The sequence below is a fragment of the Pan paniscus genome, chromosome 11 (genome assembly GCF_029289425.2).
Source record: "Pan paniscus chromosome 11, NHGRI_mPanPan1-v2.0_pri, whole genome shotgun sequence".
Classification (NCBI taxonomy): Eukaryota; Metazoa; Chordata; class Mammalia; order Primates; family Hominidae; genus Pan; species Pan paniscus.
The window spans coordinates 25,207,051-25,221,962 of record NC_073260.2 but is presented as its reverse complement, the minus strand read 5'-3'; the positions used below and the strand labels follow the sequence as shown (position 1 = coordinate 25,221,962).

The window sequence follows — 14,912 nt, the reverse complement described above, 5'->3', positions numbered from 1 at the left end:
ATCGCCTTCATTTCCCCCAAATCCTTCCTTTTCCTCTCCTCCCCCAGGCCGGCGGGGAGGCAGCTTCCACCGCCCTCCGCGCGCCCTCACCCGGCCTTGCTCTGCCTCCGGGGACCGCCAGCCGCCCGCCTCCAAAAGTTTGATCATCTCTCTCTCTCTTTTTCTTGCTTCTTCTTCCTTTTTGGTGGAAGCAGAAAAGGACCGAGGCAGGGGCGAGCGCGGCGCCCGGACTCCTGGGACCATGGGCCTGGCGCGGGCGCCCGCGGGGCCCCAGCCGCGCTGCCTGCCTGCTCGGGCGCCCCTGGGCGCGGGGCTGCGCTGGGGGCGCGGGGGCCGCGCGCTCTGAGCCGGCCTGGCGCGGCGGGGCGGGGGGCTGGCGGCCCCATGGGGCGCGCCCACACTTGCCCCCCGGGCTCGGGAGCATGAAGTAGGGGCCTGCCATGGGAGCGGGATCGGCGCGGGGGGCCCGAGGCACAGCGGCGGCGGCGGCGGCGCGCGGGGGGTGAGTACGAACTCGGGGACGCCCCCTCCCTAGCTTCCTGCTGCTCCAGTCTCGGGGAGGGCCGGGGTTCCCCGCCATGCGGTCGCTTCCAGCGGAACGTCAGCTTCCTGCCCCTTCCTGCGCCCCCGCGAGGCGGGACGCCAAGGGTTAATAGGGGCTGCGCCCCCGGCCGGGCGAGAGTTGGCGAGCGCTGCCCGCCCTGCCGCGCCTGGCCCGGCTGCCCGATCCCGTTGGGGCGGGGGCAGAGCCAGCCCGGGGGTCGGGGGTGGGGGTGGGTGGTGGCGCCTGGAGCGGCCGGCGGGGTGCGGAGGGGGGCTTTTTGGATGCTTGGGGGAGGAGGGGTGTCTCCGTTTGGGGCCGTCTCGGTGTGTTCCGGTGTCTCGGTGTCTGCAGGTCCCAAGCCTGTACGTCTCCGTTTCTATCTGTTCTTGTGAAATTGTCCGCAAGTTTCTAGGTCACCAGGTCTCGGGTTCTGCTCCTGTCTCCGTGTCTGTGTGGCTCTGCACGTCCCCGCGTTTCTGGAAATCTCCGCGTGTGTGTGTGAGTCGGCCTGGGTCTGTGTGTCTGTGTTTCCTGCTTCTCGGTTCCTGTCCCTTTCACGTGTGTAAGAGAGAAAAAGTGAGAGCCAGCATGTCAGAGCAGAAAGGGCCCTGGGCGATCACTGTGCGGAACCCCTCAGTGTACAGATCGGGAGACAGGGCCGGAGAGGGGCAGGGACTCTCCCAGGAGCGGCTGCGCGGAGCTGGGGCCCAGAGGCTGGGATTCCCAGCGTGTGGAGTAGGAGTTGTAAGAGAGAGTGAGCCTGTGCTGGAGCCGGCGCAGCGTGTGGGTGTGTATGGGAGCCAGCAGCATGCAAGCAGCCCCTTGGGGCCTGTGGACGGCGCTCCTCTCTTTCCATCCTGCCCCCAGGACACCAGGACACTCCCCAGAGGCTGTTAGGGCTGTAGCTGGGCCCTGCCCCCTTTGAGCTGGAGTCCGCGGGATGACACCCCCTCCTTTCTTCCCCATGTCTTGGAAAAAGCTGGCTGTTTGCGATTCCCCCGCCCCGCACCCCCTCACCACAACACACACACACACACACACACACACACACACACACACGGCACCAGTGAGCACACTGCTGACTCATTTTCTCCAGAAGACCCTGCGCCAGGGTAGATGCCAGCAGTTGGGCAGAAAAGTGGTGCCAGGCGAGCACCCCATGGTGGGGCTCCAGCTTTGGGCAAGTGGGCAGTCAACACTGCTCGGAGGCCCAGTCTCTGCCTTCTCCTGCCTCCCTGCCTCCCTTGACATCACGTTGTCCTGCATCATGTGCGCTGTGGCGCCAGCATACCTCTGCTCTCCAGCATGCCTCTGCTCTCCAGCATACCTCTGCTCTCCAGCATGCCTCTGCTCCTGGACCCTTCTGGCCGGACCAAACTCCATGTCATGTCTATGGACACATCCCTGGCCTCTGGCTCCTTCTGTTTCCTCCCTGTACTCAGAACATTCTCCCTCTCCTGTGCCTCCACCAGCGCTGCGGACCCTCAGCAGCCAGCAGCCTCCTGGTGGTCTCTGTCCCTTTCTGAGCACACTCCCCTGTTCTTTGTTGGCATTTTCTCTCCTCCATCTCTGTCCAGGGACCCTCTTGATACCCACATGCCTGGCTTGGCTACGCAGAGTAACATATCCACTGGTGGTAGGGGACAGCAGTGAGACACTCACAGAATCATGTTGGTGGGAGGCAGGTGGCACCACAGGAGGGCCACGAGGCTTGCCATCAGGCAGGCTCGAGTTTGAATCCTAACTCTGCTGTGCCAGCTTGGGTGAGCCACTCTGCTGCTTGTTATTCTCTTCCACAAAAGCGGCACCTTATTCCCAGCTGGCTGGGTTTTGTGAAGATGAACAGGACCATGCTTGTAAAGGGCTTAGAACAGGGCCTGGCATGTAATAAGTGCTCAGTAAACGGCAGCTGGTATTTGTATTATTCCCTTCATGTTGAATGGGTGTGTGAGTCAATGGGAAAGTTCCGGGCTGCATCCTATCCAGACGATGACCTGTCTGTGTTCCCATGGAGGACGTGGAAGCTGTGAAGAAAGCCCAGGCATAGCTGTCTGGGCACAGGGGGTCTGGCCAGTCCATGGAGGCAGGTGGGACAGGTCCACCCCACTTGATGAGCTGTAGTTCCAGCTAGCTCCCTTTTCAGCTTTTACCCCATGCGTGAACAGCGAAGCCTAGTGTCCACAGGGTCACTTTCCCTGTGTATTTCTGTGGCCTGGGTCTCAGCTCAGAGCCCTCAGTGACTGTTGAAGCTGGTGTGGGTTTCTAAGATCCTGTGTGTTTCCAGGTAATAAGGATAGAAGAAAACTATCCAAGCAGGCTGCCGGTTCTGGCAGTGTGGTTACCCAGGAGTAGCCCCATTTGGTGCACTGGCAGAGGGCCTTTTGCAAGGGCATAGGAACACCTGGGTTTCCTCTTTGGAGGGCTGTGTGGCCAGACGATGTTTCCATGTGATGTTTCCTCGCGGCTCCTGTTTCGGCTGCCTCCTGGCCTCCCTGGCCTCTGTGCTCTGGTCTTCCTGACATTCTGGAGCCCTGGGTTTGCAGAGACAAGGCCCACAAGACAAGTGGTGAAAACAGAAGTCTGGAAGAACAGAGCCCTGAGCCAGCACAGGCACTAACCATGATTAGCAGTAGCCTAAACAGGATTGGAACGGGAGCAAAAGAATCGGCAGGGCCTCCCTCTGAGAGCCAACTTTCCAGGCCTGGAGCTGACTTAGATGGCTCGTTGGCTCCCTGGGTTGCATCTCTGTTCCTGCTGGTGAAGCCTGGGGCTCGGGTCTCTGGCAAGTAGGAAGTCCCTGCAAGTCTCCAATTTCTGCTCCATGGAGACAAGTCAAATGAAAAGGACTATCTGTTAAGTCATAGACTTGAAGCACTGTGTGGCTTTGGGCAAGTAACTTTCCCTCTCTGGGCCTCAGTTACGCATCTTTTCAAAGAAGGGAGAGAGAGGACTAGAATCTGACCCCTAGATGATCTTAAATGGCCTTCTTCCACTCCGACATGCTCTATACTTGGGAAGTTTATGGGTCAAGTGCACACAGAATCCATTTCCAAGAGGGTCAGCTGCATTTGTCAGGGAGAATGAATGGAGGTTGAATACTTCTGTAATAGGCCTTCAGGGCTGAAGTCCTCAAGTTGGAAGCCATGGTGTTAGGAAGCTTAATTGAAGAGAAGATTCTGATTCCATGTCTCCTGTGGGACTTCTTCCTCCTGATTTTCAGAGATTATAAGGATTTGCCCTCTAATTCTCTGCAGAGTAGTCATTTTGGTATAGCTGTAGCCAGGGAAATTGACCGAGAAGGACGTGTGGTTTTTGTACCTTCTCTTCCCCACCTCGCCTTTCTTTATCAGTTTGGGAAACTTCCTAGGAAGTTTGGTATGCGACATAATCCAACGAAGGACTCAAGGAGTGAGGGCAGGTGCCAGACAAGGGCCAGGAAGAGAGGGGGCTGGAAGGAGATGGAACAGAAATTAATGGGGTCGCAGGAACACAGGAAGGCAAGGGATAGTCTCTTCTGAGGAGGCATTCATGGAAAAAATGATTCTAAATTTGGGGACTGCTGAATGACAGAAAGTACAGTCAACTTCTTTATTGCAGGATTTCTCAGAGCCTTCGATATACAGTTGTGCTTTCCGGATTGTCAAGACTGGGATGCAGGAGACAGCTCTTCCCTAATGTATCTGGCCAATTTCCTAGAAAGCATGTCCCTGGTGGGTGTGGGAAATACTACTGAAGAATTATGAGCCCAGACGTTGCCCAGGATGGAAGTACCTGCCTTCCCTGAGCCTTGGTATTCTCCGTTTGTGTAATTAAACAAAGCTGCCTTTTATTTCTCTCCAGGGCTCATGCTATTGCCATTTGCTTCAAGTAAGCAAGTCATGCCAGAAAGGTTGGCCCTGCCCTTCTCCCCAGGCAACCCCAGGGCAGCTTGACACTTTGACCTTTAGTCGTTGCCCATGGTGAGCTGGGGGCCTGGCCCCATGAAAAGGCATTCTCACAACAGTGGCAGCAGATTGGAGAGGATGAAGAGGAAGGACCAAGGATTATCTTGGAGCAATTCTGGAAAAAGTCAGAGTAGGGGAATTAAGGCTTTGGGAAGACACTTTTTAAAGTCTTTTTTTTTTTTTTTGAGGCGGAGTCTCGCTCTGTCGCCCAGGCTGGAGTGCAGTGGCACGAACTTGGCTCACTGCAAGCTCTGCCTCCTGGGTTCGTGCCATTCTCCTGCCTCAGCCTCCCAGGTAGCTGGGACTACAGGCGCCCGCCACCATGCCTGGCTAATTTTTTTGTATTTTTGGTAGAGATGGGGTTTCGCTGTGTTAGCCAGGATGGTCTTGATCTCCTGACCTCATGATCCGCCCGCCTCGGCCTCCCAAAGTGCTGGGATTACAGGTGTGAGCCACCGCGCCCGGCCATTTTTTAAAGTCTAGAGTCCTGTAATATCAGGTAATATTAATTCATCTTATAAAAATATACTGGACACTTCCTGTGTGCCTGCCAGGGGCTGGAAATATAAGCCCGGCATGGTGGCACATGCCTGTAATCTCAGCTACTTGGGAGGCTGAGGTGGGAGGATAGCTTGAGCCCTGGAGTTCAAGTCTAGCCTGGGCAGCACTGTGAGACTCTGTCTCAAAAAAAAAAAAAAAAAGAAAAAAAAAAAAAAAAGAGTGAATAAGACAGGCATCCTTGCCCTTTAGAGACTTCGTCTAGACAGGGAAATAGGAGAGTAGACAAGGACCACACATGTGAGACCTGCTGTAGTGTGGCATGTGCAGTGAGCTGCGGGAGGTGACACCCAAGCTGGGATCTGATGGATGTGTAGGAAGTGACCAGGCAAAGGAGTAGTGTCTACATGATGGGAGTAGCATGTGCAAAGGCCCAGAGCTGGAGAAGGCGTTCAGGGGACCATCACTGGCATCTGAGTGCTGTTTCAGCTGGTTTACATTATGCTGCAAGTAACTGAAGACCCAACTCAAAATAGTTTAAACGATAAGGGGGTTATTCCCATATCAAGAGGCCTCAAGGAAGAGCAGTACTAGGGTTGGTGAATTCAGCATCCCAACAGTGTCTTCAGACACCCACTATTTTTCTATTCTGCTATCCTCACGTGCTCATGGGGCTTGTTACCTTATGTGCCCAAAATGACTGCAGCAGCTCCGAGCAGTATGTCCTTACTCAACAACATATAGAGGCTTGAAGAAAACCTTCTCTGTCCCTTTGAAATGCTTTCCCAGGGTCCCTAACAGGCATCCCTCACCTCATTGGCCACATTTGGGTCATATATGCATGCCTAAACCAGTCACTGGCATGGCAAATGAAATTCTCGGGATCAACTTAGATTTATCCAGATTCATGTAGGATCCTCTAAGTCCATGCCCACGTGAGCAAGCAGGAAGGAGGGATGCTGTGGGCATGTAATCACCAGTGTCTTCACCATGCCCACAGTGACAGAAGCTGTCGTCCAAGGTGCCCAGGGAGTCTGGGAAGAACCTAGGGTTCCAGTTATCAACCCTGGCAGACAGGTTTCCTAGATTACGTGATTCCACAGAAGCACGCTATCCTAGCTTTCCTCTTGGAAATGCATCCTGGGCCTGTCTGTCCCAGCCTTAGCCCTCACCACCCACCTGACACAGCTCTCTTGCCTGCGTCCCGCCTGTCTCTGGCCACGTGCCGGCCTCCCCTCTGCCTGCCTGGGGATCAGATACCCCAGGTGGCTTCGGGTGTCACTGGTGGCTGCTCCCACAGGAAGGTGAAATTGTATCATTGCCTTTGCCCATCTTGGCAAGAGCCACAGAGCAGAGCTTTAACCCTTCCTGGCCCTAGAGTGTAGGGACAGTGGGGACCGTCTAGGGGAGTATTTCTGTGGCTGGCAGCAGACTGAGCCCTTGCCATGCATGAGCTTATTGAATCCTCATGCCCGGCCTGTGAGATAGGGAATATCAGCCCATGTTGCAGAAGACAAGACAGGCTCAGAGAGGCTGAGCAACTCATTCGGGGTCATACAGCTGATGAGTGACAAGGCCAGGTTTGCACGTGGCTCTGTCTAACTCCCCCTCGTCCCCTCTGTTTTCTTTCTCCCACTTTCCATTAGGATAAAGCCAAGTCGGGAGCTGCCTTCACACAGCACTGGTTCTGGTTAAGGGGTCTCCTCTCTCCTGCCCTGTGTGGGAATTGGTCTCCCAAGCAGTCCAGCCTGGTCTTCCCGCTGACCTTTCACCCCTGGCTCTGCTGCCCATTGGCTGGGGTCTGGGGAAGGGTCTAAAGATCATGAGGCTGTAGTACAGATGGGGAGACTGAGGCCCAGAGAAGGGGAGGGGCTGGCCCCTGGTTGCTCACTGAGTCAGCATCAGATTTTGAGCTGGACCCTAGATGTTCCAATGACCAGGGCAGGGCTTTCTATGCACTGCTTCTTCCTCGTTGACGTTGGCTAATTGATCTGTGAGAAGTGAGGCTGTGTTTGTCTATGTAAGCAGGTCCTCACTGAGAGGCTGTGCCTGGAGGCCGGGAAGAGTGGGCTGCTGCTCTGATGGGGTCCTAGAGCCTGTACCTGGCCTCCTGCCTCCCGTGGGCAGGACTGGGGTGAGACTGGGACTGGTGTCCACTCCCAGCTTCCCCAGCCGGATCCGGGCGTGAGGGGTGGAAGCTGATGCCGCCTCTGCTTTGTGTCTCCTGGTCTCTAGGGGGTTTCTCTTCTCCTGGATCTTAGTCTCGTTTGCCTGTCACCTGGCCTCCACCCAAGGAGCTCCTGAAGGTAATTCTCTCTTCTCTTTGTCCAGGGGGAGACAAAGGAGAACGGAAGGGGCCTGAGAACTCAGGGGTAGGAGACAGCCGTGCCCGTAATTAGAACTCAATGCCTCAGTTTTCCCATCAGTAGAATGGAGATGATAATTGGCAAATTCTCTTTAGGCTTGAAAGAATGACATTTGAGGCCAAGCTCAAGCCTGCAGTCCCAGCACTTTGGGAGGCCGAGGTGGGTGGATCACGAGGTCAGGAGATCGAGACCATCCTGGCCAACATGGTGAAACCCCATCTGTACTAAAAATACAAAAATTAGCTGGGTGTGGTGGCAGGTGCCTGTAGTCCCAGCTACTCGGGAGGCTGAGGCAGGAGAATCGCTTCAACCCAGGAGGCGGAGGTTGTAGTGTGCCCAGATCACGCCACTGCACTCCAGCCTGGCAAGAGAGCGAGACTCCGTCTCAAAAAAAAAAAAAAAGAATCGCATTTGAAGTTTTTGTAAAAGGGTAGGAAGGACTCTGTGCAGAAATGTGGAAGGGTGATTCTTGTGTTCCTTTCTGGGGCAAAATTTGAGTAAGTTACTCCGGTTTTAAGCCTCAGTTGTCCCTGTTTGTCCAATGAGTGCTCTAAGAACTGCTAAAAAAAAAAAAAAAAAAAAGGCATTAAGCATTAACTGTCATGGCCCAAGCCTGGGATCCCATCTTCCTCTTCCCGTGAGATCCTACTTTTCCCTGCTATCCCTGAGGGGCTGTCCAGGGGGCCGGGGCAGCGATGGGCTGGCTTCACATCTGCCCAGGGAAACTGAAACCTCTCCCACATCTGTTTGTCAAGCAGCCGCATGCCTCTGAAAATAGCTGCCCTTCCCCCGCCTTCACGCCCAGCCCGTGTGCTGGGGCAGGCAGCCCGGCACGCCGGGAGTCCCTGTGGCCTGACCTGGCCACTCGGCAGGGATTGGGCCCCTGGGAGGGCAGGGCTGTGCCCGGAAGAGACTTCTGCTGCCCAGCAACATTTTGTGCAAATGTCATATTTTCCAAGCTTGCTGTTTCCCCCACAAAGTAGGTGAACAGCTGTCCAGAGTCCTGAGTCAGTCACTGGGGCGGGGGGCGGGGGGAGAGGCTGGAGCTGTGTGGAGCCAGGTTTATGTAATAAAGGGATCTTTTGGGGGCCAGCTGGCAGGCTCCTTCTATCTTGGCACTGGGCTGAATTCATTCCCCTGTCCCCCATCTCTTCACCCTTGATGGGATGCTGGATGTGTCTCCACCCTGCTTTCCAACAAACCTGGGAGGCCCCAGGCAGAATAGCATCATGGCTAAGCACAAAGACCCCAGAGTCAGGTGGCCTGGGTTCAAACCTTGGCTGTGCCTTTTTTAAGCTGCAAGTTATTCCCTCTGACTCTTCTGAGCCCCCTCTATAAAGTGAGGATAATAAAGAGTACCTGCTCCATAGATTGCTGAGAGAATCAAGTGAGATCATGCCTGTAAAGTATTTGGTATCTAGTAAGTGCTCAACAAGTATTAGTTTTTCTTATTGCTGTTAATTAGTTACCTGAAAAGTTTGGGCAAGAACAGCCCTTTCCTATGCCCTGCAGGGCTCACGGTGGTCAGACTCACAGCAGCTCTGTGCTGGTCACATTTGCCAGGTGTCAGGGCTTGAGACTTTGCCCTTTAGCTGCAGATGGTCTTTGGGGGACACCTGGAGACTGCTGGTTGTCAGCTTAGAAACCCACCCAGTGGATAGGGGAAACCTCACCCATGCTGCCTGGCCCAGCCAGTTGTGACTCTCTTTGGGTGAGTGCAGGTTAGCCCTAAATTCCATGTGTGGAGAAAGATGTGAGCAGGCCTGAGGGGCCCTCCAGGGGTTGTTGAGCGGGGACTAAAGGAAGGACCAGGTGGCTTCCTGCCCTTACCTCTTGTCCAACCAAATGGCTCCTCCCATTCTAAGTCCCAGTCTATAGTGAATAATAGTGAATAGTATTTCATGATAATAAGAGGGTTTCAGTGATTAAAACATATACCACTAAGAGAATCCTTAATCAGTAGTTTATTTTAGCTTAGAACCTGAGGACAGACAGATGGGAGAAAGGATGGGAAAGAGGAGTTTGAAATGAAATGAAAGCCCCTTGGGTCCTAAGGAAGAATAAAGGTCTTAAACTCAAGCCAACCTGAACCAGCAACACAGAGCTATAGAATTCTTAGAACATTGTAACACCTGTGCTATCTCAAGATCTGTTTCTCTTGTCTTACAGGCAGGGAATTGAGGCCCAAGGGTGAGTAAGACACTCAAGCAGAGTTACTCAATGTGGGGCTTGGGTGAAGATGATGAGGAAGATGACCATTTCATCCTCCTAACAACCCTATGGTGTAGGCGCTCTTTATAGCCCTGTTTTACAGTGGAGGGAACTGAGGTTCACTGCTGGTCTTCTCAGGCTCTGAATTTTGGCCTTCTGACTCCAGAGTCTGCTATAGAACCATTATAACATGCTGCCAGCACTCAGTTTCTCAATTTCCCCCAGGGAACTGTCCTTCTGTCCATTCATCCACCCATTCATCTGCCTATCCATTTACCCATCCATTTATCTATCCATCATCCATCCATCCATCCATCCATTCATCCATCCATCCAATATCCATCCATCCATCCATTCATCTGCCCTTTCATCCACCCATCCATCCATTCATCCATTTATCTATCCATTCACCCATCCATCCATCTATCTACCAATTCATCTACCTATCCATCCATCCATTCATCCACCCACCCATCCATCCAGCCAGCCAGCCAGCCATTATCCATGCATCCATCTATTCATCTATTCATCTATTCATCCATCCATCCATCCATCCATTCATCCATTTATCCATCCATCCACCCATCCATACCTTTATCTACCTATTCATCTACTATCCATTTATCCATCCATTTATCCATCCATCCATCCATCCATCCATCTACCCTTTCATCCACCCATCCATCCATTCATCCATTTATCTATTCATTCATCCATTATACATCCATCCATCTACCAATTCATCTACCTATCCATCCATCCATTCATCCACCTACCCATCCATCCAGCCAGCCAGGCATTATTTATCCATCCATCCATCCATCCATCCATCCATCCATCCACCAATGCATCTACCTAACTATCCATCAATTCATCCATCCACCCATACAGCCAGCCAGCCATTATCCATCCATCCATCCATCCATCCATCCCTTCATCTATTCATCCATCCATTCATCCATCCATTTATCCATCCATCCATCCATCCATCCATCCATCCACCAATTCATCTACCTGTCCATCCATTCATTCATCCACCCACCATCCAGCCAGCCAGTCATTATCCATCCATTCATCTATCCGTCTATCCATGCATCCCTTCATCTATTCATCCATTTATCCATCCATCCATCCATCCATCTACCTGTTCACCTGCCCATTTATCCATCCATTTATCTATTCATCCATCCATCCATTTTTCTATCCATCCATCCATTCATTTATCCATCCATCTATCCGTCCATCCATCCATCCATCTATTCATCTATTCATCCATCCATCTATACATCCATCTACTCATCCATCCTTTCATGCATCCATGTATCCATCCATCAATCCATCCATCCATCTGTCCATCCATCCATCCATCCATCCACCTATTCATCTACCTATCCATTTATCCATTCACCCATCCATCCATTCATCTATCCATCCATCCATCCATCCATCCATCCATCCATCCATCCATCCATCTCAGTACTCAGGGCCTATCTTGCTGAGCTTAGGGGAAGGGCCCTGAGGACCTGACCCAGACTCAGATTCCAGAGGCAGCTTTTCCTTCCCTGCTGAGTCAGAGCTCAGGAGCCTGCTTTGCCAACACTGGCAGCTCAGCTGACTGAAGGGGTCTAATGACCTGGGAGGGGAAAGGTCAGGAAGCCTTTCCATAAACACTCTGGAAGCCCTCCTTTTCTTTTGCTCTGGCAAGCCCTGCTGACATAATTATTGGGCGGATGTGACCTGGCCAGACCACAGTCAGATATCCATACGCTTTGCCAGAGGACAGAGGTTGCAGGGATGCTTTGATTGCTTCCTCTCCTCTCCCCAGAGTCCTGTGGGGAGAAGGAGGAGTCAGCGGAAATGCCATCACCCTTCTGATAGCAGATGGCAGCCCCATAGCCTGCTAGAGACACCTCGGGAGTGGGAAGGGGAATGGGTGGGTCCCTGAGGAGATGGTGAAACCTGTCAGACCCCTAGGACATCTTTACCAAGCTCTGGTAACAGGTCTATTCTTGTCATCCTGGTCCCTCACTTATGGGGCTGCTTCCTGGAGGAGATGGCTTTCCAGGTGGAGAAAAAGGAGTATAACGTGTCATTGTTGGGCAGCCTCTAACACTCTCAGCAACAGCATTTGGTTATTATCATGATTTTTAGTATTAGTTATTATTTGAAAGGGCTTCTTTTGTACCAGGCACTTAAAAATAAATGTATTCATCATGTAATTGTTACATCCTTCTGAGGTTGGGACTGTTACTATCCCATTTAATAGATGGGAAAACTGAGGCACTAAAGTCACAAGATTAGTAAGTGTTAGAGGTAGGATTTGAACTCAGGAAGTTTGGCTCCAGAGTCTGTTTTTTAACCCCAACATGCAAGATTATGCAGCCAGATAAGGGGTCACAATCCCTGCCGGATAGTTCCAACGCTGCCCTCTCAGCCACCACCATGGGGCGGTGTCATTTTTAGATGAATGAACAAAGGACCAGGTAGCTGTGGGTGGACGGTCCACATTGCCTGTGCCCCTTAGGGGGTAGGGGGTGGGGTGGGCTGGAGCAGGCCCTGACTGCGTCCTCTCCCCTTTTCCCTCCCTCTCAGATGTGGACATCCTCCAGCGGCTGGGCCTCAGCTGGACGAAGGCCGGGAGCCCTGCACCCCCGGGAGTCATTCCTTTCCAGTCGGGCTTCATCTTTACGCAGCGGGCCCGGCTCCAGGCTCCCACGGGCACCGTCATTCCTGCTGCCCTGGGCACAGAGCTGGCGCTGGTGCTGAGCCTCTGCTCCCACCGGGTGAACCATGCCTTCCTCTTCGCTGTCCGCAGCCGGAAACGCAAGCTGCAGCTGGGCCTGCAGTTCCTCCCCGGCAAGACGGTCGTCCACCTCGGGTCCCGGCGCTCAGTGGCCTTCGACCTCGACATGCACGACGGGCGCTGGCACCACCTGGCCCTCGAGCTCCGAGGCCGCACAGTCACTCTGGTGACTGCCTGCGGGCAGCGCCGTGTGCCTGTCCTGCTGCCTTTCCACAGGGACCCTGCACTCGACCCTGGGGGCTCCTTCCTCTTTGGGAAGATGAACCCGCATGCAGTCCAGTTTGAAGGTGCTCTCTGCCAGTTCAGTATCTACCCTGTGACGCAGGTCGCTCACAATTACTGTACCCACCTGAGGAAGCAGTGTGGACAGGCTGACACGTACCAGTCCCCACTGGGACCTCTCTTCTCCCAAGACTCTGGCAGACCTTTTACCTTCCAGTCCGACCTCGCCCTGCTAGGCCTGGAGAACTTGACCACTGCCACACCAGCCCTGGGGTCACTGCCAGCAGGCAGGGGACCCAGGGGGACTGTGGCACCCGCCACGCCCACCAAGCCCCAAAGGACTAGCCCCACAAACCCTCACCAGCATATCGCGGTGGGAGGCCCAGCCCAAACCCCACTGCTACCTGCCAAGCTGTCAGCCAGTAACGCACTTGATCCCGTGCTCCCAGCCTCTGTTGGTGGCTCTACCAGAACGCCTCGCCCTGCGGCCGCTCAACCATCACAGAAGATCACAGCCACCAAAATCCCCAAAAGCCTCCCTACCAAGCCTTCGGCCCCTTCTACTTCAATTGTCCCCATCAAAAGCCCCCATCCTACCCAGAAAACAGCTCCATCTTCATTTACAAAGTCAGCCCCACCCACTCAGAAGCAAGTGCCACCTACTTCCCGTCCAGTTCCTGCCAAAGTCTCCCGTCCCGCAGAGAAGCCCATCCAGAGGAACCCGGGAATGCCCAGGCCCCCACCGCCCAGCACCCGGCCCCTACCTCCTACCACCAGCTCCTCTAAAAAACCCATTCCCACAGTAGCTCGGACTGAGGCCAAGATAACCAGCCATGCCAGTAAGCCGGCCTCTGCCCGCACCAGCACCCACAAACCTCCCCCATTTACTGCTTTATCCTCATCTCCTGCCCCTACTCCTGGATCTACCAGGAGTACTCGGCCACCAGCCACGATGGTACCTCCAACTTCGGGCACCAGCACTCCCAGATCAGCACCTGCCGTCCCCACTCCTGGCTCAGCTCCCACTGGAAGCAAGAAGCCCACTGGATCGGAAGCCTCAAAGAAAGCCGGACCCAAGAGCAGCCCCCGGAAGCCTGTCCCCCTCAGACCTGGGAAGGCAGCCAGGGATGTCCCCTTGAGCGATCTGACAACCAGGCCTAGCCCCAGACAGCCCCAGCCCAGTCAGCAGACCACCCCGGCCCTGGTATTGGCCCCGGCGCGATTCCTGTCCTCCAGCCCCCGGCCCACGAGCAGTGGCTATTCGTTCTTCCACCTGGCAGGATCTACGCCTTTCCCTCTGCTGATGGGGCCTCCGGGACCCAAGGGAGACTGTGGTTTGCCGGTAAGACTGAGTGGGGTCTGCATGCTGCTTGGAGCTCCAGTGGGGGACTGGGGCATTGGTCAAGTGGTTGCCCCTAGTAAAGACAGGAAAAGGAGCAGCTTAGAGCAGGGAGCTGGTTATGGGTACATCCTTGGCTCCAGCCAGGCCCCCGGCTCCTCTGGCTCTGCTAAATGCATCATTGCCCACCCTGCTCCAGATTCATGATCCACTGGGACAGACTCAAGTCTGGTGGCTACCCCCAGGTGAAGAGCATCCCTGGGCTTTGGTTGGCCCAGGTCCAAGCCCGTTCTTTGCTAACCCAGCTGCAAAGCTCGAACAGCTTAAGGAAGGCCCGTAGCTGACTGGCTCCAGATCATGCAGTGAGTAAGCAGCTTCCAAAGCCCCGTTCTCCCAGCTCATGGAGCAGGGGTCCTTCTGGCCCATCAGCTTGTCTGAGAGTTGCAGACAAAGGTCACACATGGGGAGCTCTGGATATGTTTTGTTTGGCACGTGCAGTGTTCTTTTTTAAAAATCCAATAACTTACTAACATTTTAAAAATGTGAGAGATTTCTTATAAAAAGACTCAGCAACCAGCTTCTCTTGGAAAGTGGGAGATGCGATGGTGCTTGGGCCACCCCGTTAGGACAAGTCCACTCCTGTCTGTGCTGGTCCCCACTTCTCCTGACTGAGTCTTCCGACCAGTCCTTTCACCCGTTTATGTTACCTGCCTGCCTGGCGCCTGCAGGGGTTTGATTTGTAACCCCCTGGTAGGAGTTTGGGGTGCAGAAGGTCAGCGTGGGCCAGAAGGAAGAGGAAGGGAGAAGAAAGAACACGATTTGCAGGATGGTCTCAGGGTCGATGCCTCCGGCTTGCCTGGGACCGTCTCTAGGGGCAACGACCTTCCCACAGCTGGAGGCCAATTCCTCCGGGTGGGGAATGATGGGATGGCGTTTCCAGAAGGCTCAGGGCTCTGCTCTGTTCTCCCGCCTTGGAGATGACCAC

The 14,912-nt window shown here is 54.1% G+C and overlaps 1 protein-coding gene across 6 annotated transcripts in view; it reads left to right on the top strand.

Annotated features, from left to right (window-relative positions):
• Positions 1-348: 348 nt before the first annotated feature.
• Positions 349-14,912, top strand: part of COL27A1 (collagen type XXVII alpha 1 chain) — a 156,843-nt gene continuing 142,279 nt past the window's right edge. For 4 of the 6 annotated variants that reach the window (XM_034928907.3, XM_063594253.1, XM_063594254.1 and 1 more), the window contains exons 1-3: positions 359-502; positions 7,222-7,292; positions 12,156-13,930. In XM_034928907.3, coding sequence (XP_034784798.1) covers positions 441-502; positions 7,222-7,292; positions 12,156-13,930 — 1,908 coding nt within the window. In that variant the 5' untranslated portion in view covers positions 359-440. Of the gene's footprint in view, positions 503-7,221; positions 7,293-12,155; positions 13,931-14,912 lie in introns of all 6 variants that reach the window. The other 2 variants (XR_010109099.1, XM_034928910.3) reach the window with 2 other exon arrangements.